The sequence below is a fragment of the Dermacentor albipictus genome, chromosome 10 (assembly GCF_038994185.2).
Source record: "Dermacentor albipictus isolate Rhodes 1998 colony chromosome 10, USDA_Dalb.pri_finalv2, whole genome shotgun sequence".
NCBI classification, from domain to species: Eukaryota; Metazoa; Arthropoda; class Arachnida; order Ixodida; family Ixodidae; genus Dermacentor; species Dermacentor albipictus.
The window spans coordinates 45,071,478-45,096,793 of NC_091830.1; the positions used below are offsets into that span (position 1 = coordinate 45,071,478).

At 47.4% G+C, this 25,316-nt stretch overlaps 3 protein-coding genes across 4 annotated transcripts in view; 1 reads left to right on the plus strand and 2 right to left on the minus strand.

Moving 5' to 3' along the window:
- Window positions 1–1,918: 1,918 nt before the first annotated feature.
- On the minus strand, window positions 1,919–16,052 carry LOC139050761 (uncharacterized). 2 transcript variants are annotated; one of them, XR_011509070.1, is made up of 4 exons: window positions 15,507–16,052; window positions 7,548–7,788; window positions 5,503–6,274; window positions 1,919–2,056 (listed from the first exon to the last, which is right to left on the minus strand). XR_011509070.1 is itself a non-coding variant. In XM_070527474.1 (3 exons), the coding sequence occupies exons 1-3, from the start codon at window positions 15,873–15,875 to the stop codon at window positions 5,697–5,699; spliced, it is 1,188 nt and encodes a 395-aa protein (XP_070383575.1). In that variant the 5' UTR covers window positions 15,876–16,052; the 3' UTR covers window positions 4,775–5,696. The 2 variants fall into 2 exon arrangements, 1 of the variants encoding a protein (XP_070383575.1); XM_070527474.1 differs by lacking the exon at window positions 1,919–2,056 and having other exon boundaries at window positions 4,775–6,274.
- Window positions 9,329–13,719, minus strand: LOC139050403 (uncharacterized). Its single transcript, XM_070526711.1, has 3 exons — window positions 12,122–13,719; window positions 10,925–11,022; window positions 9,329–10,148 (listed from the first exon to the last, which is right to left on the minus strand). Exons 1-3 carry the CDS (start codon window positions 13,457–13,459, stop codon window positions 9,620–9,622), a joined length of 1,965 nt encoding a protein of 654 aa, XP_070382812.1. The 5' UTR covers window positions 13,460–13,719; the 3' UTR covers window positions 9,329–9,619.
- A 2,532-nt stretch (window positions 16,053–18,584) lies between the features above and the next one.
- LOC139050760 (uncharacterized) overlaps window positions 18,585–25,316 on the plus strand; it is a 39,803-nt gene continuing 33,071 nt past the window's right edge. The window contains exon 1 of the mRNA XM_070527473.1: window positions 18,585–20,059. Within this exon, the coding sequence (XP_070383574.1) occupies window positions 19,055–20,059 (1,005 nt within the window). The 5' untranslated portion in view covers window positions 18,585–19,054. The remainder of the gene's footprint in view (window positions 20,060–25,316) is intronic.

The following is a 25,316-nucleotide window of genomic DNA, read 5'->3' on the forward strand; positions in this document are numbered from 1 at the left end:
ATTCGCAGAGTATCTGGTAGCCTCTCTGCTGCAGACACCATCTGGTGAAAAGTAGGCAAGGCAGTGGCCAATCAGAGCATAGAGAAGGTGGGGAAATTATATATGACCAACCAGGGTGTGCTCTTCTGCCATTGCAACTGGAAAGGCAGAAAATGGCCATAATGGAATATCTGTGGGTGCATAAAAAAAGACGGGAATTCGCTATAAAACAAAGGGGTCCTTCGTCTAGGCATGAGTGCATGACTCTTAGGTGGTGCCACCTGCCTTTCATACTGTGGCAGTGGCACCCAAAGTCTTGTATGCTTCACTTCAATTTATTTCAGTCGTACTTACTTACTAGAATGCACTTGCCATAGTCCACTCTTGGGCGCGGCATGGGCTATCAAAATTTTTTGTTCGCTGCATGTGAAATGGACGACACTCCAGAGAATTGCTGAGTAGCTAATGGCATGAACTCCCGAGTTGCAAGAAACTCCATTGCACGATTAGCATATTGTGCCGCAATTTTACACATATCTTGTGTACTGGGATCTGTGGGTGGCTGTGTGAACACAGAAAGAAGGTTGATGGTGCAGTCTCACTGATTTCAGTCATGGCCTAGTAAAACGAAATGCTGAACGGCTGGGATAGTATTTGCTTGAGGGCAAGGGTATGTGCTTGATTTTCTGTCTTATCCTACGAGGAGATGAAATGCTAGTATATTACGATCTTCTCTGCCCGCAGAACTTCAACAAAGAGCAATGCAAGATCGACAGGAAAGCAGAATTTTCTATTCCTCTGCACTTTTATGCCATGATTTCTGGCCTAGGTAAGCTATCGCAGTTTTCTTCTATATTCTGAATATCCCTTATCGGAGTTTGGTATCCACGGAAACATAGGGAGCGCAAAGTAAGATATTCTTTGAAAAAGTGTTATAGCTTATGAAAGAACACAATGTGAAGGATGGTTAACAGGCCCCTCACTCACTCCAAACTTGAAGGTGAGCAAGCACTTCCTCACTACGCTCCCTGCAGACGCTCATTCCTCCTTGCTTCATACTTCTCTGGGAGACATAGACACTGTCACTACCAAATGGTACATTGGCACACCTTTCTGGTTTGATAACTTCCACTTATCAGACCTACATGCTTCTAAACCATGCTATTAGACTTGCATTACGCTGTTTCCACTGCACACGTAATGCAAAACAGGTCTCATGAAGCGAAATCAGTTGCACATGACACGCAACAGGGATGATGAGAAAAAGGTGTGTGACTGCATCGCAAAGGCCTGCTTGCAGGTGCACCAGAACTGACATCCCTCGTATAGAACCAATCAACAGCTTCTGCACTGGAGCCTCATGTACTATACATAACCATGTTGGCATCACATGTGGAAAAAGGCCAGAAAAGTCCAAAAAGGAGCATGCGATTGTGTTTTTGATTATCAGAGATAGTTTGTCAGGCTGAAATGAATTTTCTGAATAAAAACAAAGAAAAAAATCAAGTTATGTAGTTATAGGGCTACTTGAAGTCTAAGGACGTGGCGTTACGAGGGATATACCCTGACAACACACACACTGCAGAAATCCACTGTTGACCGCTGAACGTATGCTAGCATGCTGCCTTCAGAGATACTTCCTTCTATGGCCCCCCGAGATTCTTACATTTAAATATAGCTGAGGAAAGGTGAACTTGCCAGCAAAGACTAGAGGGATGGAAGCACAAAAGCGCTGAAGAAGCATAGTTCTTGTACGAGCCAAAATAGATTTCACATACACTTTTTTACAAGAAATGTATGTTCTTCATAGCCATTTTCCATTTAGTATGCGAGTCTAATTAAGGCTAGAGAAAAAAGCTGGAACAGCTTTTTGCAGCAGCATATCATAGACAAGTGAACAGCTACCAGTATTGCTTAATGACTTGTACAAACTACTGTGGCATATTACAAGGGCATACTTTATTTTCAGTAAAGAAGGCGCAGGCCTAGTACAAGGTGTGATGACCTTGAGAGTCCAGTTGACAAGTCTCAAGGCACAGGCAGGCGGCATTGAGCGCAGAAAAAAGGCAGCCATTCACTGCAAAAAAAAAAAAATAAGGAAGGCGTATATGGTAGCTATAGCCACCCTTATGTTCAAAGGGGCTCATCATTACACATATCTGTTCATTCATCCGTCATACTGATACTTAGCCTTGCAGTATATGCTAAGCTACATGCTCTGGAATATGCAACTTACTTAGGCGTTTTAGCTGGTAAGTATGTATTTTTTGCATTACCATTTTACTATAAACTCGAGATTTAGATGCAACAGTGGTGCCAATGATGACACCTGGTGACGCCATGTTCAAGCCAGACTGTGGTGGGACAGTGTCATGTGACACTTCTCAGTGAAAAAATGAAGTAGACAACACTGTCAAACTTCCATATGAAGAACAATGATACAAAAAATTATTTAACAGAGCGTTACGTAAAGATACTGTAACAGCAGGAGTGCTTGCTAGTGGTAAAATGTTCCGCTACAACGCACCAGTGAAGAACAAGTGTAGTATTAGAAAGTCTGCATCACTGAGGAAGCCTTCATATCAACACGGCATCAGCACACGCCTAGCTACAACTACGTGGCTTGGCAGACATTAACAGCAAGACTTTAAAATGATAATTTCACTAATTAATGAAAATGTGCTAACTAAACCTGTAATTGCCAACTTTAGGACACATGTAATTTCAAAATTCAAGTCGAGGGGTATTGAAGTTATCTAAGCTTAGTAGAAATGCCACGATTCGCACAACTTTCGAGACAAGCTTAAAATATGTGTGTTATGAAATACATTGGTGATCCAGTTAAGCTTCACAAAAGTATGCCTCTAACAGTTTGGGACGATCTTGATTGGAACACAGAAAATTAAACACATTTTGGGGATGGATATAAGCCTCCATGATAGGTTAAGAAAGCATTGCTACAGTGTAAAAAATGCATGCGATGCCATTCATTGTAAGTCCTGTGATTGCGAACCACTGCTGAATACCTGTGCAGTTATCAGAAAAATGCATGACAACATAATTAGATATCACTGAAGCTGAAGCTATTTCGAGCCTAAGCTCCGAGTGCCTTAGCACCCCGGCCTCTGCATATTTCAGTGAAGAGGAACCAGTATTTCTCATACAATAATCATTGTTGCAATGTCGTGATGCTGAGCAAGCCTAGTTATTAGTGCATGTCTGTAAAAATAAAACATTATGGGAAGTTAATGTCTTGTGTTGTTTTATGTCCTCCTTGTGTCAGTGCTTGCCCTGCACTACTCAGCACGAAGATCATGCACCAACAAGCACAAATTTATGCCATAATCTGACATCAGTGCATTATACCAGCCATGCGTTGTCTTAGAAACAGTGTGGTTTCATCTGTCGAAAATTATCCCGCCATCCCTGCAGCTGATCCAAGTAGTGTGGACCGTTCGGGCATCCCACGACATCACATGGACATGAAATTCCCTTATACTTGCAGTTTTTGAGAGTGCTGCGAGCCAGCAAAACTGGTGCAGCACTACGTGATAACGAAATTACTCAAATGCGAAAGCACAGGCAGCAGAGAGTCGAGCAAAAACAAAACCTTTCGACCGCCCAGTCATTGTCAAGGGTAATGTCAGTAAGTTCTTGTTAAAAAAATAGAACTGGACAAGTAGCATTTTTTTCCGTCTTATAATGCAACGTATGGATATTTTTATTACGAGTGGTTGAGTACTAGTGATAGAATTATAACGAGGAGTGCCTACGTCACTGACCTAGCATTCGAATGTGCCGGGTGAGTCTCAAATCCCGCATTTACCTTAATTTCTCGATTACTAAAGCTTTGTTTGTGATAAAATTGATACCTAAGACATTCTTGAGCATTATTCTATCACTCTGGCTCGACTTTGCCTCTAGTGTCGCTTTAACAATAAAAATGGATTATATAACGTAGGAAGCCAAAGATCAAACTAGGTATGTTTAGAAAACTCCTTATGCATCACAATGGGCCAAGTACGAGAAAATACTTTGAAATCCATGATGTCACACTGATATCAGCCACAGCAGTGGCCTAGTGCTAGAGCATCCGCCTGGTGTGCTGGAGGTACTGGGTTCAAACCCAGTGGTATTCTAATGGTTATAGATATCCTCCAGCCTGGCGCTCAGCTACTTGTGGGGCTTCGCATCTCGAAAGGAGGACCCCCTAGTAATTATGCGTGTGGTCTCTGGGCGCCCCTGGTCCAATCACAGACAGGCTTGTTGAAGAGCATCCGCCGCAGCTGTACGAGGCAGATTGAGCTGCCACCAAGGTAACCCAATGGTAAAATAGGTACGAGAGTGTTACTGGCCAAGTGCTCAGCCACTATGGGACCTCAGCGCTTGAAAAGGGGAGTTGTGTCCCCAACCCGAAGGCGTTTCCACCTGATATTTGCATTTGCATGCCACATGGGAAATGGCTGCCATTGGAGTGGCACAAACCCCCCTTGAGTTTGTTGGACGTTTTGTCCTTGCATAGCAAGCATAGTGGTCTGAACGAGCCTCTCCCAAGCTACCAAGCCAGGAAGTTGCTTGTAACCTACTGGCCAGGCTTCTTATAAACCAGTGGGTACCCGGTGGCGGGAATTAAACCGTGCACCTAAGCAGACGAGCCAGGCATCCTACTTGCCACGTCTTCAGCACAAAGTAAGAAACAGGATTTTGGGCTTTGTTTTCTGTTTTAGTAATAACCCCTCATAGCATAATTAATGAAAATAAGAGCTAAAATAACAATGTATCAACCTCAGCTTAATTAGCATTTCTCTTTAGGGTCCCTTTATTATAGTAATGCTGCAAACATATCACCTGTAGCACTGCACTGCAGCTGACACATTTGTTAATGCACAAATAGGCAAAGTGATCAAATGGAAACCAGCACAAAACTGACAAGCATACAAGGTAGTAGCACAGACAAGAGTGACTTGCAGCTAAAATATCACTGCATACAACTTTCTGTGTATGCAAGCCGAAAGAAACAAATATACATGGAAATCAACACAGACACACACAAGAAGCAAGGCAGGCAATAATAAAGAAAACAATGCCTCATGAACAGTTAGCTACGTGTGAGAAACCTAATTACATTTCTGTATAAAGATGCCTATGGTCGAATTGTTGATTAACACACAATACTCCTGGACAGGGGAAAAAATTTTTTTCTTTCACTCATTCCACAGATTATTATGGGTACCAATAATCTGCACTAAAGTTGGGAGACCACCCAACTAACCCAGTTTTTCATGCTACTGTACTTGAGCAAATACAATGAATCACAAGCTTATATGTGCACACTTACATGAGAACACACGACATACAGAAACGATGAGCAAGGGCCACACACAACTGCTTCCTCACTTTCCAATTGTACTAGTCACAGTTACATTTTCGTGGCTTTACAAATTTTTACAAATCTCACTATTTGTATATCTTGTGCACGCAAAGGATGCTAAAAGTACAGAAATCTTCAAACAGCTAACTTACTTGAAAGCTTCCCACAAGCTTCGAGTAGGTGGCCTCGTTTGCAAGGCCAGCAGCTGCCTTTTTGGGTAACAATGTCCACTCACAAGGCACCGAACTTCACCTCATTCTTGTGAACATGCATGTGACTTGTCCAAGTTGGTGTGGCACACCAACCTGTCCACAAGTGCAGCTGAGCAGACGTAGCACTTGTAAAATTACACACTGATGTGCTGGCGAAAATGAACATGCAAGTCCTGTTTCTTGGTGAACGAGCTCGGACACCAGGCACACTCGTACGTCTTCGTGTGGGATCGAAGGATGTGTAAGAGGAGGTCATATTTGAGGACAAAACTTAACTTGCAGAAGTTGCACATGAATGGCTTGATGGGCACGTGCTGCCGCTGCATATGCCTCATGATGTTCGAGCGCCTACCGTCGTATGTGTACCCGCAGAATGGGCACTCCGCTGTGGCTGCGTTAATGTGAGAAGCGAGGAGGTGATCCCGCGTTGCACTCAAGTCTGCGCACGTCTGTGAACACAGGCCACACTGGAATGGCTCCGGCCACGGGCATGTTCTTATGTGGTTGGTCAGGGCATCCAGCTCCTGGAACTTGAGCGAGCAAAGTCCGCAGGCATACGCGACGACTGCTGATCCTGCATTGGCCGTGGGAGAGCTTCCTCCCTCTTTGCTGCAAGTTGTGTCGATTGCCACCTCGAGTCTGCAGTCACACTCTGCATCTCCCTGCATTCCACTGCTGGTCCTCCTTGAATTGCTTGACGCTAGAGAGACCGCTGAAACAAGACAAAGTTTAATGTACTATGCTGCAAAGGTGTTTTTAGCACTGGCAACGAATGCTAGTAAAAATCAGAATGACGCACTGTGCAATAAATTCAGCAAGGTAGCATGGCGAGACACCCCCCCCCCATAAAAGTTATGGTGAATTCCTGTCTTATTTCAAATGGTAGAGCGAATCCTAGAGGGGGCGCTCAGTCTTGGTTGGCCTACTGGAGTTTTCACATGTTCTGCCTGCACCGTGCTTCAATGGGGAAGTTCCTATGTAACGTCCAACTTAGTTCCATACAAAACCTAACTGGAATTGAGCCTATAGCTTTAAAACAAGTTGCACAGCACCTGCGTGCAGATGAGTTGCAGACATGACCTTAGTCATTACTAAGATCTGGGAAATTCAGAAAACACACAGAACTGAGGAATAATTGTACAAGTGTGCAATTTTACTGCAGTTTCGCAACTCTTTTTAATTAATGCAAAAATGATGGGGAAGCATAGCACCGAGGTGGCTCGCGATGTATCAAGGCTGAAATGATAAACAAGCTTGGTGATATGTATGTGTGTTAGTTCACCTTTCGTCGTACTGTCAAAGCCTGAATTTGAACATCTTGGCGGGATTCGAGACTCTTGCCTTACTTTTCACCACCATACACATTCAGTTAATAAAAATAAAGCTGGTTGAGAATCAGTGCTCTTTCACTCTACCTGTCCTTTTTTCCTTAGGATGTGTGCACTGTAAGCACCATCAAAAATCCAGAGTAATTATAGTAGAATAAATATACAACTTCTACAAAATAGAGAATGAAACGAAATGTCTGCCTGGCCTTCATCCTTTAGAGAGATTAGTGCAATCAACAGTGCCTGAACGAGGGATGACAGCGAAGCCAACATTTTGACAAGATTACTTCTCTTCACTCAGGTAAGGACAAGTCCCCTTATCGAAAAATTGGCTCCAGTAACATCTCTTGTTCGACCATTTCTGGTCACTCAAGGTCTCCATCTTCCTGTGATCCTTTACATTAACGTCATCCCTTTTATCAGTGAAGTATTCTTCCAAAACATCGCCTCAGTGAGTGTCGTCTCCATGGCACCGTGCACCTCGACTCCCCCTGCACCATGGCAGTACCTTGCGTGCACCACACAACAATTGAGAGCCCCAGCACAACGGCACGTTTTTGCACGGGAGAATCAAGGGCTGTGGTGCAGCACACCATGAACTGGTGCAGCGAACCATGTATTAATCTAATGGACTCATTAATATATACAAGGTTGCACCTTTGCTTGGCATCGATGCATCATGGCAGTCTTCCATATCTTCAGATTGCATCCCCCTGGAGACCTTCAGAGGCCATATGTCAGCCTGTGTTGATTTCGACAAACCCTTGCACCACGTTGACTTGTCAGCAACATTGGCTCCCAGGTCGCACTGTGTAGCAGTGTCCCCTTGCATGACTGTGGTGGATCCTTCAGTCACTGACGTCAGCCATGTGTAATCAGTCAGGCAGTCCTTTCCTCCCTAGAGAGATACAAGATGTGATAAAGTGTGAGGCAATGTATAAAGCTCTAAAGGAAAGTTCGAATGGCTGACCTTTAGCAATTTTACCATACGAACCAACTCTTCCTTTTTTTCTTCACATTAAAAATTACTTTTCCACTAGAACAGTCTAACAAAACCACCGGCTGGATTTCAACTAACGTAATTGACACAATGACTCAATGTGACCAGCCAATCATGCCAAAGTGGAATCGTAGGAGTACTCATTGATGGGCTCGTTGGTGATGCATAGCTATTAGGACAGGAGAGCAAATTAACAACACACTGTGTGATGCTAACTTGCGTTCCTCTTTTAATAGCTAAAGTGGAAGCTTGGGCAAGTTGGTATGACATACTTGGGATTCTGAAACACGCAACAAGAAGAGACATCAGACGAAGAAGAGGCACAGACAGAGCTCTGTATGTTCATTTGGTGCGCCATCTTGTTGCACTGCTTTAGAATTCCAAGTAAGCCACTTGTGCTTGCTTTGGGGAAGGTAAGTTTCCTATACACCACTAAAGTGACCACTTTGGTGCGATCACTTTTGTCATCACAAGTAACCACTTTCCGTCTTGACGCTGTCTATCACATTAACAAGCCCCATGGTGATACCGCTGTCAATAAACACAAACAAAACTGCAGGTTTGCTTTGAAGTAAAAGAATGCTGTGAGTGAAGAATACAAAAAAAAAGAAAAATCTGCGGATGCCATGCACTGCGGGAATCGATGTAGGTGATGATTTGTATGCTGTTTGCTTTGATTGACAATAATTAGCGGTGATGTTAGCGGTGAATGTGTAATTTCTTCAGTGTTTAGTCCAATACGAGAGTGGTGAATTGATGTTAAATATTACCTTGTGTGCACCACTCTTGTTCGTCTGCATAGTCCACAAAACACACGGAGATGTGTTTGCTTGACACGTTGTGTGTCCTTGTTTGTAATCTCTGAGAGGGTTGAGCATTATCATTTCCTCACATGGCACTTCGCCTCATGGCAGAAAGTGCTAAGGTTTACTTGAATTATATGCTAAGGTTTAATTGAATTATGGGGCCATACATAATTAAATTAATTATTGTCATTGTATGTATACAGTGTATACATACAATTGCGGTCTGCATGTTTGCTGCATAGCAAAGGCGCTCCTGCTCCACGCGACGCTTCTTTCGGGCATGGGTGTCCTCGACCCTGAGTGCACACTTTGGAGCCATTTTGCTGGCGCATGTTTACGTGCTCCTGCTGCATGCATGGCCTTCATGCTGTTGAGACAGTAATGTAGAAAGTAATGTTTGAAAAACTAAGCAAAGTGACAAAAATTGGCAATTTAGACCAAATTTATTTGCAAAATGAGCTGTAAATGCAAAAATATTACACCAGCTTCTTTTGTTCAAGTTCGCTGCACACATCTCTATGTGAGGAATGAGTGTGCAAAATTTAATATCAAAATGTTCATTAAAAGAAATGTTATCAAAATTTGCGTAACACGAAGTGTGCATCGAGTGGAGCAGACGACGACACGTCGTGTGTCACTTGCTGGGCAAAAGTGAGCCCCCGCGTTTATTCAGCACTGGTTTTATACACGTTGTGAACAGGCGGGTAACGCCCTTATCACATGGGGGCGTATCGTGCCATGAACACAGAGCGCGCTGCATGCTGAGCAGATTAGATACAGATTACGATACATCCCCCTTCGTAACGAAAAAAAAAAAAAAATAACTAAGGACAAGGAGCGCTTTTAGCTCGGGAGAACAAAAAGAAAGTTAAAGAATCACTGCACATCCAAAACTACAGCAAAGATCAGAGCACTGAATACAGTCACGGCACTTGTTGAAAGTTCGCGTCATACATTAAGCGCCGAGGTGGTCTGCGTTGTCTTGTAGTCCTTGGAGCAGCTGCTTGTTGCGGAACTGTCGGCACAATGCTCGCTGTGCTGTTTGGGTTTTGCGCCGCCTCTGGGTCGTGTTGTGTGCTGGCAGGGGCAGCGTATTCTTGAAAAACACCTTCGTCGTCGTGAGGAGGACCGCTAAGGCGAAAAGATTCTCTGGTTGGCAGCAGATGCTCGCGGTTGCGTCGCAAGAGTTGCCCGTCTTCAGTCATGACAACGTATGACCTTGGTTGACCAGACGACTGAAGAACCCGAGCCTTTCTTCTCCATGATGAGCTGTCTTTTATTCTGACCGTTTCGCCGTTGTTGAGCGGTGCGAGTGGCCCTCTTGAGTAGTCTTTTTGCTGGCGTTTGTCAACCCGCCGGCTTTGTCCGACCTGAACGGCTGGTAGAGTTGTTCGCAGCGAGCGTCCCTGTAATATTTCGGCTGGTGACCAGCCGCATTCCAGTGGAGTTGACCTGTAAGCGAGAAGACCAAGCCAAAAGTCTTGTTTAGCTTCAGTTGTTTTCTTCAAGATTCTCTTGACTACTTGTACCCCCTTTTCGGCGAGTCCGTTGGAGCGGGGAAAATACGGGCTTGAGGTCACGTGTTTGAAATCGTACACTTTTGAGAACATGGTAAATTCTCTACTGGAAAACTGAGGCCCGTTATCAGTGCATACCTCTACAGGTATGCCATATCTGGAAAATATGGCACTTGCTGCATCTACAGTAGTTTTTGCTGAAGTGTCTACGAGCTGTTGGACTTCGGGAAAATTCGATAGGGCATCATAAACACACAAGTAGGACCGACCTGCGTGGCTAAAAATGTCCATGCCGACGCGGTACCATGGTTGGTCTGGAACCGGACGCATAATCAAAGGCTCTTGCGGCAACTTGTAAGCGTACGTTTTACATACAGAACATGCCTGTGCAAACGTCTCGATATCAGTGTTCATTCCTGGCCAGAACACCAGGCGCCGTGCCCTTTCTTTGCACTTGTTAATTCCCATGTGGCCTTGATGAATTCTTGCCAACATATCGCGCCTCATACTGGCCGGAATGACAATCTTACAGCCTTTCAAGAGAACCCCTTTTACTTCCGATAGCTCAGCGGCAAAAGGCTTGAACGGTCCTTCAATTGGTTGCCCGTTCTCCAGGTGCTTTAGCACAGCGGCGAGCTGCGTGTCCTTTCGTGTCTCGGAAGCCAGTTCTTTCCACGTGGTTTCGCTGACAAGAGAATCAACCACACTTACTGCGTGCACTTCGACGTCGTCGTTGTTGTTGTCTGCGTTATCTGCTGCGCCCTTAACGGAAGCCCTGGACAGCATGTCCGCCAGTAGAAGCTGTTTTCCTGGAACATAATGCATTAAAATGTCATAGCGTAGCAGACGCAAAAAAAATCGCTGCAGTCTTGGCGGCATGTCACCGATCGCCTTCTGCGATATGGAGATCAACGGACGATGGTCAGTCTCGACGACAACCTTCCGCCCATACATGAAATGGTGAAATTTCTCGCAGCCGAAAACTATGGCCATTGCTTCCTTTTCAATTTGTGAATAGCGTTGCTGCGTATCAGTAAGCACTCTGGAGGCGTACGCAACCGGTTTCCATGCACCGTTGTGATACTGCAGCAAGGCAGCACCGATTCCGTTTTGTGACGCATCGCATGATAACCTGGTTTCTTTTTCAGGGTCAAAAACTGATAGCAAGGGCTGCTTGCTAAGGCTGTCGCACAGCGCTCTCCACTCTTTTTCGTGATTTGCCGACCATTCGAAAACAGTGTCTTTTTTTAGCAAGCTTCTGAGAAGCGTTGTCCTTTCTGCTAGTGTTGGCAAAAACTTTCCAAAATAGTTCACGACACCCAGCATGCGTTGAACTGCTAGTTTATCACTAGGGGGTGCCATCTGCAACATGCACTCAACATGGGATGCATTTGGACGGATTCCTTCTTCGTTTATCACGTCGCCCAGGAATTCAATTTGTTGAACGCCAAACGCGCACTTTGCTGGATTGAACGTAAGGCCCGCACGTTCTGCCGCTTCTAGCGCTGATCTTAGACGTTGGTCGTGCTCTTGTTGGGAATTGCCCCACACGAGTATGTCATCGACATACACTCTAACGCCAGGAAGCGCGTCAAAAATTTCACTTAGGGTTTGCTGAAATACTTCGGACGCTGATGATATTCCGAAAGGCAGTCGCAAAAATCGATAGCGGCCGAAGGGTGTCGCAAAAGTGCATATCCTAGACGTCTCGTCATCTAAGGGAATTTGGTGAAACTCTGCGTTTGCATCTAGGCGAGTGAATACTCTTGCGCCGGCCAGCTCGGCCTCTATGTCTTCCCGCCTCGGCATCGCGTAGTGCTCGCGCTTGAGGCACTCATTTATTTTCCTGGGGTCCATGCAGACTCGCAGCTTCCCGTCTTTCTTTCGTACGATAACAAGGGGACTCACCCAGTCTGTTGGCTCAGTGACTTTTGCAATTATTCCGGCTTGTTCCATACGTGACAACTCCTCCCGAAGTGGCTCCTCTAAAGCCAGTGGCACTCGACGAGGTCTCTGAACCACTGGCGTGGCGTCCTTGCGAAGCACCATGTGGTATACTCGTTTGACGCAGCCGGTGCCAGTGAAAAGGTGACGAAAGCTGGCAACCACTTCTTCAGAGCTGTTTTGCGACACGCTGTTCACGCGTGAAATCAGTCCCAGGCGTTCACTCGCCTCAAGTCCTAGGATTGCTTGGCGCCCCTTTCGTGCCACGAAAAAGCTCAGCATGGCAATGCAACCATTTAAAGAGACTTCAACCCGCATGACGCCAATGTGTTTGATTACATCTCCGCCGTAGGAGCGTAAAATCGCGCTGCTGGGGTACAGGGGCGGCTGTGGGTTCATTTTGGCGTATAATCCATAAGGCAACAAATTTGCCTGCGATCCCGTGTCAACCTTTAACTGAACTGCCACGTTCTTGATTTGGACTTCCACCGTCCAGTCATGCTTGCTGGACCCATTCTTTGCGGATACGTCGAGAATCTCGAAATCGTCTTGGCCGCTTTGCAACTCGCCAACAACTGCCGTCGCTTTACAACATCTGGCAAAGTGGTTTTTCCGCTGGCATCTCCGGCACGTTTTTCCAAAAGCAGGGCACCTTCTTGGGGAGTGTTTTCCGCCGCAGTTTCGGCAGTCATAACGTGTCTGTTCTCGGTTTTCGCGGCTCGTGCTAGTCCTGCTGATAGGATGCACTTGGTGTTCCTGGTTCCACATTTCCTTGTGAGTTGCTGATGCTTCAGCTGCTTTACAGGCTTGTTCTGCTTTCTGCAGGGTCAAGTTGTTGTCCCTGAGGAGCTTTTCACGTACCGTGTCGTCATTTATCCCGAACACAATTTGGTCCCTGACCATCGATTCCGCCAAAGCTCCAAAGTTGCAAGCACGTGCTTGATTCTTCAGGTCTCGTAAGAAATGCTCCACTGGTTCGCCAGCAGCTTGGATTCTTCTCCTGAACATATACCGCTCGTGAACCTCATTGGTCTGTGCAATGCAATACTCATCAAATTTTTTCACCACTGTGGCATAGTCGTCGTTCTTCTCGCCTGCTGCAAACGTGAAGGTGTTAAAGACTTCAATGGCCTCTGCGCCCGCGACGCTCAAAAGCAACGCTGTCTTCTTGGACTCAGTCCGAGGCTTTTCTGCGACCTCTGACGCCGTGAGGAAAATTTCAAACCTTTGTTTGAAGAGCTGCCAGTTCTTGCGCAGGTCGCCTGTTGTAAGGAGCGGCTCCGGTGCTTTGAGGAAATCCATTTTCCGCCACAGGATCGCTGGTCTTCACGCGTCGTGCAGGAAGTGCATTGCCATGCTAACCACTTCTGACACCATGCATCGAGTGGAGCAGACGACGACACGTCGTGTGTCACTTGCTGGGCAAAAGTGAGCCCCCGCGTTTATTCAGCACTGGTTTTATACACGTTGTGAACAGGCGGGTAACGCCCTTATCACATGGGGGCGTATCGTGCCATGAACACAGAGCGCGCTGCATGCTGAGCAGATTAGATACAGATTACGATACAGAAGTGGAGCAAAATCTTGTTTTGAGAAAAACATGAACAAATCTTCAAACCATGTGAAAGATGTCACAACTATACAGAGGCCCGAAATGCACCAGCTTCATAGGTGGAGCCCCATGAAATGCACTAGAGTTTTTGTTCATGTGGCTGCTTGGCAACAACATAAAATGCATAAAGTAATTTGAATAATATTTATATAAAAGAAATAGTACTGACGTTCAGTCTTGCAATACAAAGGTATGGGTTGGAAAACTCACTGTAACTCCCAAACTAATGAAGATAGGAAGCCAATTTTTTGCAACATGTTGCTAAATGGTTGAGCATACATAAAATTTTACGAACAACAAAAAATCAATCTTAAAATAAATCTTAGGAAAAAAATATTCACCGACGATTACAATACTCCCGAATGCGAAATTTGAGCGCAGCTCTATACATATTTTCATTTTGTAATATATTGGCTGGTGCAGACAATCTGTCTCGTGCAGCATGTGGGAAACGGAGTGGAAATAGAATGTGGGAAATTGCAAAACAAGTAACACTCAAGCAAAACAAGAGCAGTGAGAAGATTCAGTGATCGTCGAAAATCTGATTTGCGGGTGAAGTGCAACAGCTTTTATGCATGACTCGTCAAAGTTTCCAGTGGAATCGTGTGGCTTCCAGAGAGCACCACACAATTCGCATCACGCATACAATCAGATTATAAATACTATGGCACTATCTCGTACTCTAGTGCAGCACTCTGCTTTCCTCCTCGCCCTTTTGCCATGCTCCTCCTCGTCGCTCCCTTCGTTCATTGCCTGCTGCGCTCCGCATTTGTTCTCATCTTTCGCTGTGCTCGTTCGTTTCGTTATTCTGAGGAACGACGTCGAGGCCCACCGACACTCGATGCAAGAACGGGCGCCCAAGAGCTGTGCTCTAAAAACAAACTTTCGAATGTGGCCTGCCACAACCTTAACTGACAACGGTTACGATTGTGTGACCATTAGTTATGGCACTGCCTCCTCCATTTTTTCAGTGCCAGCGCAATCGCTCGATCCCCATTGAGTCGTTGGTGTGCCTTAGTTCAGCGAGTTGCTGCGATGCGACACTATAGCCCAGATGGTACGAGCATCAAGCAGTCGCGAATGGTACCGAGTGTGTTTTCGATTGTTTTCTTTCTTCCCTTGCTAGGACACTAAATATTGAGTCCACCCGTTACAAAGGGTTCATCACAATTCATCATTATCGAAAAATTATGAGGTTTTATGTGCCAAAACCACTTTCTGATCACGAGGCACGCCATAGAGGGGGACTCCGGAAATTTCGACCACCAGGGGTTCTTTAACGTGCACCTAAAGAACACGCGGGTGTTTTCGCATTTCGCCCCCATCGAAATGCGGCCGCCGTGGCCGGGATTCGAACACGCGACTTCGTGCTTAGCAGCCCAATACCATGGCCACTAAGCAACCACGGCGGGTGTCATCATCATCGACTGCTTGCGTCAAGCGTGGGTCTATGCGCGCGTCGCTGCCCTTCAGAAGCGGTAGACGCTCCTTTATTGTGTCTGTCAGTTATCACGCGTCTTCCTCCGACTGCCGTCGTGAGGCGCCACCCAGATGGTACTCTCCCCCACCACCGTAAAACAGGCGCGAACGCTAGCCGACGCGGGAGAGCAGGAAAGGACGACAGGAGAGGGCTGAACGGCTGGTTCGGCGCATCTGACCAAATCTTGCTGGCATTGAACAAAAATATGAGTCGGTGGCTGTGTGGCGGGAGAGCAAAGAATACAACCGGTAACATACCAAGCAGTGGTTGTCCAGGGAATGTTTGGTAAATGCCTTGGTTGCAGCCTCCGCCTCGATTGGTGCCTTTACTTGCCGTTTCCGTCGTCTCGCCTCTGCCTCGGCGGCCCGAAACACAGAGTCCTGGCGCCTGAGACGCCTTGCTTCTGCCTCTGCGGTTCGAACCGATGAGTCCTCCCGCTTACGTCGTCTTGCTGCTGCCTCCACGGCGCGCAATGCGGGACTGTTTTGGCGAGCTAGGCGTTTTCGCTCCCGATCTCGAGCTCGCCGAATCGCCATATAATTGATCGCTTTGGGGTCTGAAGTTCCTGCTTCGTCCATGAGGTAGACATGGCGTGAACGCGGCGCGGTAGAACTTGGCGAAACCATCTGGGCTGGCGAAACTTGCACGAACTGATCGTCAAAAGCGGCCAGAGGTCTCCAGATTTTCTCTCTCCTAAAAGTTTCTCCTCACGCATGCGAACAAAAGGGGTCGGGCACATACGAAACAGATGTTTATAAATGTCGTGATGATGATGCTTGCGACACCCCCATCGAGTAGAGAAAACAAGTCTCGAAGGGCATGTATTACCGCACAACAAACAACAAGTGCGATTAATAATGGTGCCACACGCTCACACGCCGCGCCGCACTTTCGATCGCGATCGAGCCCGATGGGGATCAAATTTCTCTGCCGCGATTGGCTCCTTTGCGCAAGATGCGGGCGGACGTTTCACGCGGGTAATTTGCCCTCGAACGAGGAGGCCGCCGCATTGGCAAAATGTTCGATGCTCTGCGCTTGGGCCCTCTGCTTTGACACCCCCTCCGTTGTGCAAGAAGTTTCCACTCCGAGGAGGCCTCCTAATTGCGCAAGAGGCGTCGCGCTGATGCATGCTGATGCAGCACGGCGTCGTTATGTCGCCAAGACTGACGTCTAGCGGGAACGGCGTTTAGAGCAGCCAAGCGCCGAGTCGTAGAGCCTCCGCAATGACCTCGGAAAAACGTGAACGACTCTTGGCACAAAAGCGAGAGGCAACGAAACGACGACAGTCGAATGTGATGGCAGAAGCGTGTGCATGGCGGATGGCGCAAAAGCGAGAATTGCGGCGAAGCAGCGAGCGTCGAATATGCGAGCAGAAAAACGTGAACAGCGCTTGGCACGGCGGCGAGTCGCCGAGCGTCGAACATGTCAGCAGAAGAGCGTGAAAGGCGCTTAGCACAGATGAAAGTTAGTAAGCTGAAACAGTTTCAACGACGGGCACAGCAGTGCACGACATGGGCATGTAGCGGCGGCTGACATTTTGCTTCATACCGACACACTTACTAAAGAGTTTGAGTTCATGTTGGCGTGCAGTGTCTGTGATTGCCAGTGGGGCACCTTGGACGTGACCGCTATGACTACGTTCAGGCGTTTGTTGCCATTACGAAATGCTTCACATATAACACGGCAATAATGCGTTGGATCTGCAGTGATATTGTGCTGTGTTGAGCCAAATGCTGAGCTCACATTTATTCATTACACTTTCATCTCACCTAGCATGTTGTGCCTCTTTGTTCATTGTGAGTTCTTACATTAGCAGTGAGTTTGATGTTATTAGACCTGGATTGACCTGGACAACGTTGACCTGGATGTTAGGAAGATTGATGCTGGATCGCGAGCTAGATGCAAAGTGTTTCGCATAACATATGCGAAACGTAACATATAACCTGTTCCTGTCCTACCAGCTAAGGCCTTGCAGAAGAAGGTGCCCATTTCGTTCACTGCAAGAGTGGCCTGGTTGTGCACACGTGAATTGAAAGAGGCTTGCTCATGTCAGACCATATGCCACCTGCTTCTGTTGAGGAACAGAGCTGGACAGAATCTAGTAGCCTTGCAGATTCCCGGGACGATGATTTTAATACACAGGAAACTACATGCCAGGCAAGAATATCCACAGGGTACATAGGTGTTGAAGAAAATAAAAACAACTTTATAATGAAGTGAGCAGGGCCTGGAATTTGTTAACTCAAATCCCATAGGGCAGTAATAAAGGCAGTAAGGATGCTAAAGGAAACTTTATTCTGACCATGCTGGGATGTTTAGAATCCAATGCAGCATTCCGAAACAATAATGAGCTTGAGAAGACTATATATTATTGTGCCTTAATTGATATAGCGGCTGCAACACTGGGGTGCAGGTTGGTGGCAGAAAAATCTCCTCTGTGTGCTCTGCTCCCGCTTGAAGGTATTGGTATGTGGCAGAGTATAGCTGTGCGCCATGAGGTCAGTCTTGTGTGTCTGGAGTCGCATAGTCTTTCCTACATTTTGAAACCAGCCCTGGAAAAAACCCACCATGTGAAGACTTGCTTTTGCTCCCGTAAAGTTACGACAAAGAGTTTGCACAGGCACATATGTTTATTCTAAAAGACCAACATATGGCCAGAGACTAGCGTGAGACAATTATCTCTCAAGCGTTGAAGCAACAGCACTCACTGATTTTTGTTGTTTGAGGACAGATCAACCAGGTGCTTAGGTAACCGGATCGAAACACTGGCAGTCAGCATCATCATGTTTTATGTCCACTGCAGGATGAAGGCCTCTCCCAGCAAACTGTATTCCATGCCTGCCAATTTTCTAATTTCACCACACTAACTGAACATCTGCAGTCCTCTATTGCGTTTCCCTGACATGTTCTCTATGCGTTACATGACCTGCCTGACTCTTCCAACTTTATCCTTAATTACACACAGAGTTTCCATTACTTCTTTGCGACTACGTTAATTTCACTAGTGTTTTGAGTGCTGCACAATTCAGTCTAGAATTTTTATTCGGTCTTTATTATATCATCGAACCTTCCTTACTTATTTTTGACTGCACACATCTTGTTCCTGCTAGTGCCAAGTCTCTAGTGCATTCTACTTTTGCTTACTGCTTTCTCACTCTTTTCAGTCGTATAATTTTGAATGATGCTTAATTGTTGATCAGCCTTTACAGTTCAGTCAATAAGCTTATCCTCAATCTTTTTGATGGTATAATTCTGAACGTCACTCATGTCTTTTTTTTTAATCAGTCTTGACAGTTCAGCCAGAAAGTTTAGGGTGCCAACTTAGAACATTGCTTTTAAACAAGTAAAAATAGGTTTTACAGAATTTATACAGAAAGATAAGCGAAAGTCGAAATGATATAATATTTAAAAGATTGAGAATATGAGAGCTTCTTTATTACAAAATAAGCACTAAGCATTCATAAAATTATTTAATGCAAGCCTAACTAATATCTATTTTTCGGCTCAGCCACAGTGCGCTGCATGTGGCAGTATGTAGGTTCTAGGGATTTATCTTTAGATCTGGCGGTTTCCGGGTCTGTTTAAGGATTTAGCGTCTTTCTCAATGTATCTAGGGATATTTAAAGATGCAGTTCTCCCTCCATTTACACCACTATAAGGTATCCGACTGACACTGATAGGGATAACACGGCACTTCGTGATACGGATAATACGGCACACCGAGTTGGCAACACTGCCTGCCGCCTCAAGAGGATGCCATCCGTGCGATCCGCGCATTCCCGTGCTCACGCTTTCTCTCCGAAGGATGAGCGACCTAACCGGTGGAAGTGCTTCGTCTGCCGCTGCTGCTGCTAAACGAGCTGCCCGAGCAGAGGCTCAGCGCCGCCGACGCCAGAACCCAGAGGTGCGCGCTGCCGAAGCCGAAGCTTACCGCCGCCGCCGCAGAGAGAACCCTGCCGTACGCGCCGCCGAAAAGGAGGCTCACCGCCGCCGCCGGGAGAACCCTGCCGTTCGCGCTGCCGAAGCAGAGGCTAGGCGCCGCCGCCTGGAGGACCCTGCCACCGCTGCTAAACGAGCTGCCCGCGCAGAGGCTCAGCGCCGCCGACGCCAGAATCCAGAGGTGCGCGCCGCCGAAGCAGAAGCTAAGCGCCGTCGCAGAGATGACCCGGCAGTGCGCGCCGCCGAAGCCGAACTTCAGCGACGCCGCCGCCGAGAGGACCCTGCCGTCCGCGCGGCCGAAGCAGAAGCTAAGCGCCGCCGCCGAGAAGATCTTGCCGTCCGCGCCGCCGAAGCAGAGGATCAGCGGCGCCGCCGCCGCCGCCACCGAGAGGACCCTGCCGTTCGCGCCGCCAGAGCAGCAGAAGCCAGGCGCCGCCGCATGGAGGACCGTGCCGTTCGCGCTGCGGAAGCAGAAGCATCCGATCGCCGCCGCCAAGAGGACACGGGTGTGAGTGCCGCCGAAGCAGAAGCTAAGCGCCACCGCCGAGTGCCTCCTGCCGTTCGCGCCGCTGAAGCAGAAGCTTACCACCGCCGCCTCCAAGAGGACACGGGAGTGAGTGCCGCTGAAGCAGAGGCTTCCGATCACCGCTTAGAGGACACAGGAGTGAGTGCCGCTGAAGCTGAAGTTTCCGATCACCGCTCAGAGAATCCAGCGGTTCGCGCCGCCGGAGCAGAAGCTTACCATCGCCGCCGCCAAGACACGGGAGTGAGTGCCGCCGAAGCAGAACCTAAGCTCGACCGCCCAGAGAATCCTGCCGTTCGCGCTGCCCAAGCAGAAGCTTCCGATCGCCACCGCCAAGAGGACACAGGAGTGAGTGCCGCCGAAGCAGAAGCACCTGAAACACTTAAAGAGCTGCGCTTATATTTTGCGTTAGGGAGTATCGTAATTGTCGGTGAATTTTTAAACTTCTTTAGAAAGGTGGCAACTAGTGACATCTAGCATCCCAAGTTGGTCAATATGGCCAGACACATAAACTGCATAGTGGGGAGAATGTCCAAAGAAAGTGATCAATTTAATGGTTGTGATAGGCAGGTTATTGCTTTCAGCACCAACTCGGCTGAGAGGAACGAATGAGATGATGAACATAAACATGCCGGCATGGCCTCCTGGTTAGCTCAGACAGTCGCGCAACTGCCCTGGAAAGGCATTGGTTCTGGTTTCAATCAGGAGACAAGGATGAATGTAATAGTAATTTCATTTGCACCAAGAAATGTGAACGTACATGGTGGCATGTCAGGCTAGTTGGGAAGGTAAAATTCCTTACGCGTGAGTGCCCGCTAGCCAACCACCTTGTAGGTGAGGTCAGATGATGAATATGGGGGCAGAGTGAGACGAGTGAGAATGGGCAGAGATGAGGAGGATTGCGATGATGTCATGAAGGGAGTGGAAAGAAGGGAGGAATCGTGATGAGGCGAGATAGTTCACACACTGTTATATCTGCCCTTGAGAGATACCGTGTACGAAATGCCTGGAAAGTTCCCGGGATGCCATAGGTGACCTGGGCAAGGGATGTCACAAAGAGACAGGAAAGGACAAGAAGTCCCTAATGGATGCAGGAACAATACCTTGATTTAAGTGAGTTGGTTTACCTTGACAGTTTTCTTAAAAAAGTGCTAAAGACGAAGTTGAAGGAACAGATACGCCAGTGCTGTCGTATGTGTTCCTTCATCTTTAGCGCTTTTTTATGAAAACTGTCAGGATGCAGGAAGCAAGGACTCGCGATGCCGGACAGTCCTTCCGTGAAATGGCTGGGGTTGCCCCGACCTCTTGCTGACGCGCACTGCAGTAGACAGAAGGTTGTTACCAAGGGAACCATCAAGGAGTTTGCACAGCATACAAACCCTAAATGTCCTATGTCATTCTTCAAGAGGTCGCCAGCCAAGTGATTTGAGCACATATAGTCCGTGATGTGCGGGGTTGCATGCCCTCAAGGCAGTTAATGAGGTGAGGTTGACGGGGAGCCCAGATGGCACAACAGTATTCCAAAAGAGGGACCGCAGGCTTGAACTGTTTCGTGATCCGAGAGATAAAGCCAGCGGTTCACCGAGCCTTGGTGACGACACCAGCAACATGGACTGAATAGTCGAGGTTATGTGACAGTGCGACGCCCAGGATGGTGACGTGTTCAGCGAGAGTTAGCAGAGAATCGTTGACCTTATACACGGGGACTGTGTGCGACTTGCTGGAGGGAAACCGGGTAACAGTGCATTTTGAGGTGTTGCGGCTGCAGGTATCCAAGTGGGCCCATTTCCCTCGCCAGATACCACCAAACAAGGTGAAGCAAAATCCATACAGGCTGTGCTGCATCTGCAAAGTGCAAGGGAAAAAGTCTGAGAGCAGATGGGATTGCAAAAAGTGCGAAGTTGCTCTTCACATGCCTGTGTGTTTCAAGGCATTTCACACACGGAAGTCATTTTGAGTGTATTGGTGCACTGAGAAATTGCGCACCCAATAAATCAAGGTTTGTTGCTGTCCCACGTGTTTAGCGGTATTTATCGCGATTTTTATACAGCGCCGCACGCGGTCTACTGGCGAAAAAATTTCGGCGCGGAGTACCAGGCAGGAACGGCCGCGGAGGGCGCGGAAGTCAAGGGGTTAAGAAGTGCGTGATGGTTGCTAGAGCCATTTCGCAACTGCGGCCATAAACCGTGTTTACTGTCGGCTACAGAGTGGGACCCTTCAAAGAAGTTCAGGAGCTGGCTGTTGAATATGTGCTCAAATGTGTGGCAGACAATAGACATGTTTGACATTGGGCGACAGTGTTTGGATGGTCAACCGGCCTTCCATTACCCTTATGCAAGGGTGTGACTATTGCCTGGAGCCACTCCTCAGGGCATTAGTAGAGAATCAGTTGTGAAGTGCACCGTAGAGAGTTCTGGATGACAGGACGCAGATGAGGCTGGGTGCTCTGTAGTAGGCAGGACGGGCAGTGGGTAGGGTGGGGCGTGACAGAAAGAATGCATAGGTAGGCGTTGGCCATCCATTGGTGGAGGTGAAATAATCCGCAAGAGCACCCGCGATCTGGTGTAGTGTCTGGGCAGGTCGTACACGAAGAAAAAAGCTGGGTCGTTGAGATGAAGAACGTAGTTGGCCAACAAAGCACCAGAAGGCTTTTGGGTCGGACTTCGCCCTATCTGAAATTTGCTGGATGTACTGCCGGTAAGAAGCATAAGTGTTAAAAGTGCAGAAGTGGTAAGAAGCATAAGTTCGCGCTGGTGCTCCTTTGCCTGTTGCAGAGTGGCAGGGCATTGGGAAAGGCGTGCCTTCCTTAACAGTGAGCGTTTGATGCGAGCAGCTTTGATAATGTCAATTGTAGTCCATGGTGGACACTTCTGTTTGGATGAGCACGAGGAATATGGGATGCACTCCTTTTGGATTGCCAGCACAAAGGCACACCACAGTTTGTAATTGGACAGCCAGTCCGATACCATGGTGGTCATGGTCCATGGAGCCAAGTGGGTTAGATGAGTGAGATGGCCAAAGTTGATTAAATTTTCATATTTTGCGGGCATGGTGCCCAGTGTGAGGCAATGAAACAGCACAGCACAATTCCATGGCAAGGTAGTCGCTTCCATGAAGCCCTACGGATACATCGACAGACAGCACACGTGTGATGTCAGAAGTGAAAACCAAGTCCAGAAAGATGGCAGCACCAGCATGGGTATTGTATATGGGCTGGTAGCAAGTTTGAGAGAGGCCAGCAGATGTAGTAGTCTCGAGCAGAAGGTCATCGGTGCTGTCGTGGGCAACGGGGTCTATGTGGGTACTCCAGTCAATGTGGGTATTAACGTTGCCAAATACGAGTGTGTTGGGGTGTTGCCGCCTCCAGCGACAAGTTGAGCAGGCGATCGACTTCCTCATGCGACATTGGCGGACAGTAGACACATCCGACAAGGATTGATCCACGAGGAAGGAAGAACTCCATAAACAGTGCTTCAAGATCGGTGTGCTCCAGGTTGAGGTGCCTGTTGACACGGAAGTAGGACGGGATCACCATCAGAACTTCGCTGCCTCTGCCACGTCTGTCCTTTTGGAACACGGTGCATTCCTCGAGTGGTAAGAGCTCGCTGTCTGCCACAGTCGCATCAAGCCATGTCTTGCATAGCAAGATAGTGGTGCAGGGTGGGAGCGAGGAAGCAAGCGCTTGAAGGTCGAGAGTTTTGTTCTATATGATCCTGCAGTTATTATACCAGAAAGCATTATCTCATTGGTGCCTAGTTTTGGCTGGGGAGGAGTGTTATCGAACAATGTGGTGGTGGCGGCTCCACTTGGCGGCAGCGAGCAGGCGGAACCATGAGTCAGTGCAGGCGCCTAAATGACCATACTGGCGTACGGTCATGTGTACACAATTGCGGTGAAATAACCTGTCACACAAATCGTAGCACAGCGCAGCCTGGTCATCCCGCACTCGTTTCCCACAGCAGACGCAAAAAGGTTGTCAAGGGCCAAGGTTAGGCGAAATATCGCCTGTGAGCAGAAGGCACCAAACCACACAGGCCCGGCGAGCAGTGACGGTTAGGACAGATGTGTAGGAGCACCAACGTGCAGAAATTGCTGAGCCGACGCAAGCAAGTGCGTCAAGTACGGGCAGGTTAAGTTTACAGGCCGGCAAGTTTGAGAAAGGCATCAGATCGGGTCGGTCATTATGCGGAACGTCGAAAAGTGGCGGCAAGAGGGGACCAGAGTAACAGGACGACTTACTGTATGATGCATTACCAATTTGTAGCCTCAGAAGTACAAATGCAACTAAGAAGTAGAGCCACGAAAAACAATGTGTGCCTGCCATGGCTTCACTTTTAGATTTTTTAAATTTTATAATGTTTTTCACTGCTAGGAAACCTAGAGAAACCTGTATAGGAACCAGTTCTAATTTTGTGCTTTCTTGGGTGGATGGAAAATTTTCCCTTTCGTGACTCTGCACCTCGTGGACTTCCCCAGAACTGATTGCCATATTTAGTGTCCCTGTGTTTCATGTTAATTTGGGCTTGGTGCATGATATGCTAGCCTCCGAGTTTTGGTCAAATGGTAGAGTTACTGCCTTGGTCTCGAGTTTGATTTCCCGACCAAGGCTCACTTTTCTTGAATAGTAAAGATTTCTTTCTGTGAAGCCCATGTGGGTTTCCTTTGCAATTTTAACACGATAGCGTTAAGGGCACCGTGTTGCAGAAAATCCGGCATTTCAGCAAAAATCATTCCAAACCATGCAAATGCAACCACACATACCCATCAACTCAGACCCTCCGTGTAGTGCAAAGAAGTTACTGAACTAATTGAATTTCTCAAAATAATATACATAAGAAAAATCGTAAGGTATGACTTACACACAGCCTACATACATGACAGCGTCGGAATGTAATTGAATATACAAGAAAACATAATTCTGTTACGTAAAAACTCAAACAGATTGCTTTTTCAGCGTTTATACCATTCATAGACTGGCCATGGTATCCGCGATTTGCGTGCGCCGGCGCACACGAATCTTGGAGGCTAAGGAGTGATGCGCCCTGTTCCTTGCAACACCTCAAGATGACTCTTGCATCCGCTGCATCGCAGCCCACGCAAGAGGCCACGTTTCTGTCAGAAAGCTTGCTTTTCGGCATAGCATTCAGCGCCAGCGTTTTCCGGTAAACTTTGCGGTTAGATAAGCCGCAGTTGCCAGGAAGTGTGAGAAGCACTCAGGGATCTTTGAATGCTATCGCATTCCACTCTAAGGGCAAAGCTTAAGTGTTCTCCAAATTTTTGTGCTACTTTTGAGTAAATGACACTCTTCCTTTTCATTGCACTCATTATAGCTCCATTTGCACTAGGTCCTTTTAAAAGTTATGCCTTTCAAAGTTTGTCTTTGAAAAGCATTACACTCGTTTCAGCATGTTCATCAGGTTCCAGAAAAGGTGTTCCAGGGGATTGCTTTAAGGTAATGACCCTTATGAAGAGAAACAAGTCATTAGTACTTTCCACTGTTGTAGAAGATGTGACTGGCTCTGGCAGTCACACTGATGCCAGCACCCTACTGTGCTGGCAACCTGTGCTTACCACCCATGGGTGGAAAGCAGGGTGACAGTGTGCG

Bases quoted from the DNA above. Each gene is read 5' to 3' on its own strand.
- LOC139050761 (XM_070527474.1), bottom strand. From the start codon at position 15,875: ATGGTTTCGCCAAGTTCTACCGCGCCGCGTTCACGCCATGTCTACCTC. The intron at 7,789-15,506 runs GTATGTTACCGG...GTATCTCTCTAG, and splicing joins CCCTGGACAACCACTGCTTG to GGAGGAAAGGACTGCCTGAC. The intron at 6,275-7,547 runs GTGCAACCTTGT...GTCTTGTTTCAG, and splicing joins TGCATCGATGCCAAGCAAAG to CGGTCTCTCTAGCGTCAAGC.
- LOC139050403 (XM_070526711.1), bottom strand. From the start codon at position 13,459: ATGGATTTCCTCAAAGCACCGGAGCCGCTCCTTACAACAGGCGACCTG. The intron at 11,023-12,121 runs GTGAGTCCCCTT...ATTATGTTCCAG, and splicing joins TCACTGAGCCAACAGACTGG to GAAAACAGCTTCTACTGGCG. The intron at 10,149-10,924 runs GTAAGTGTGGTT...TCTCGCTTACAG, and splicing joins ACGACGTCGAAGTGCACGCA to GTCAACTCCACTGGAATGCG.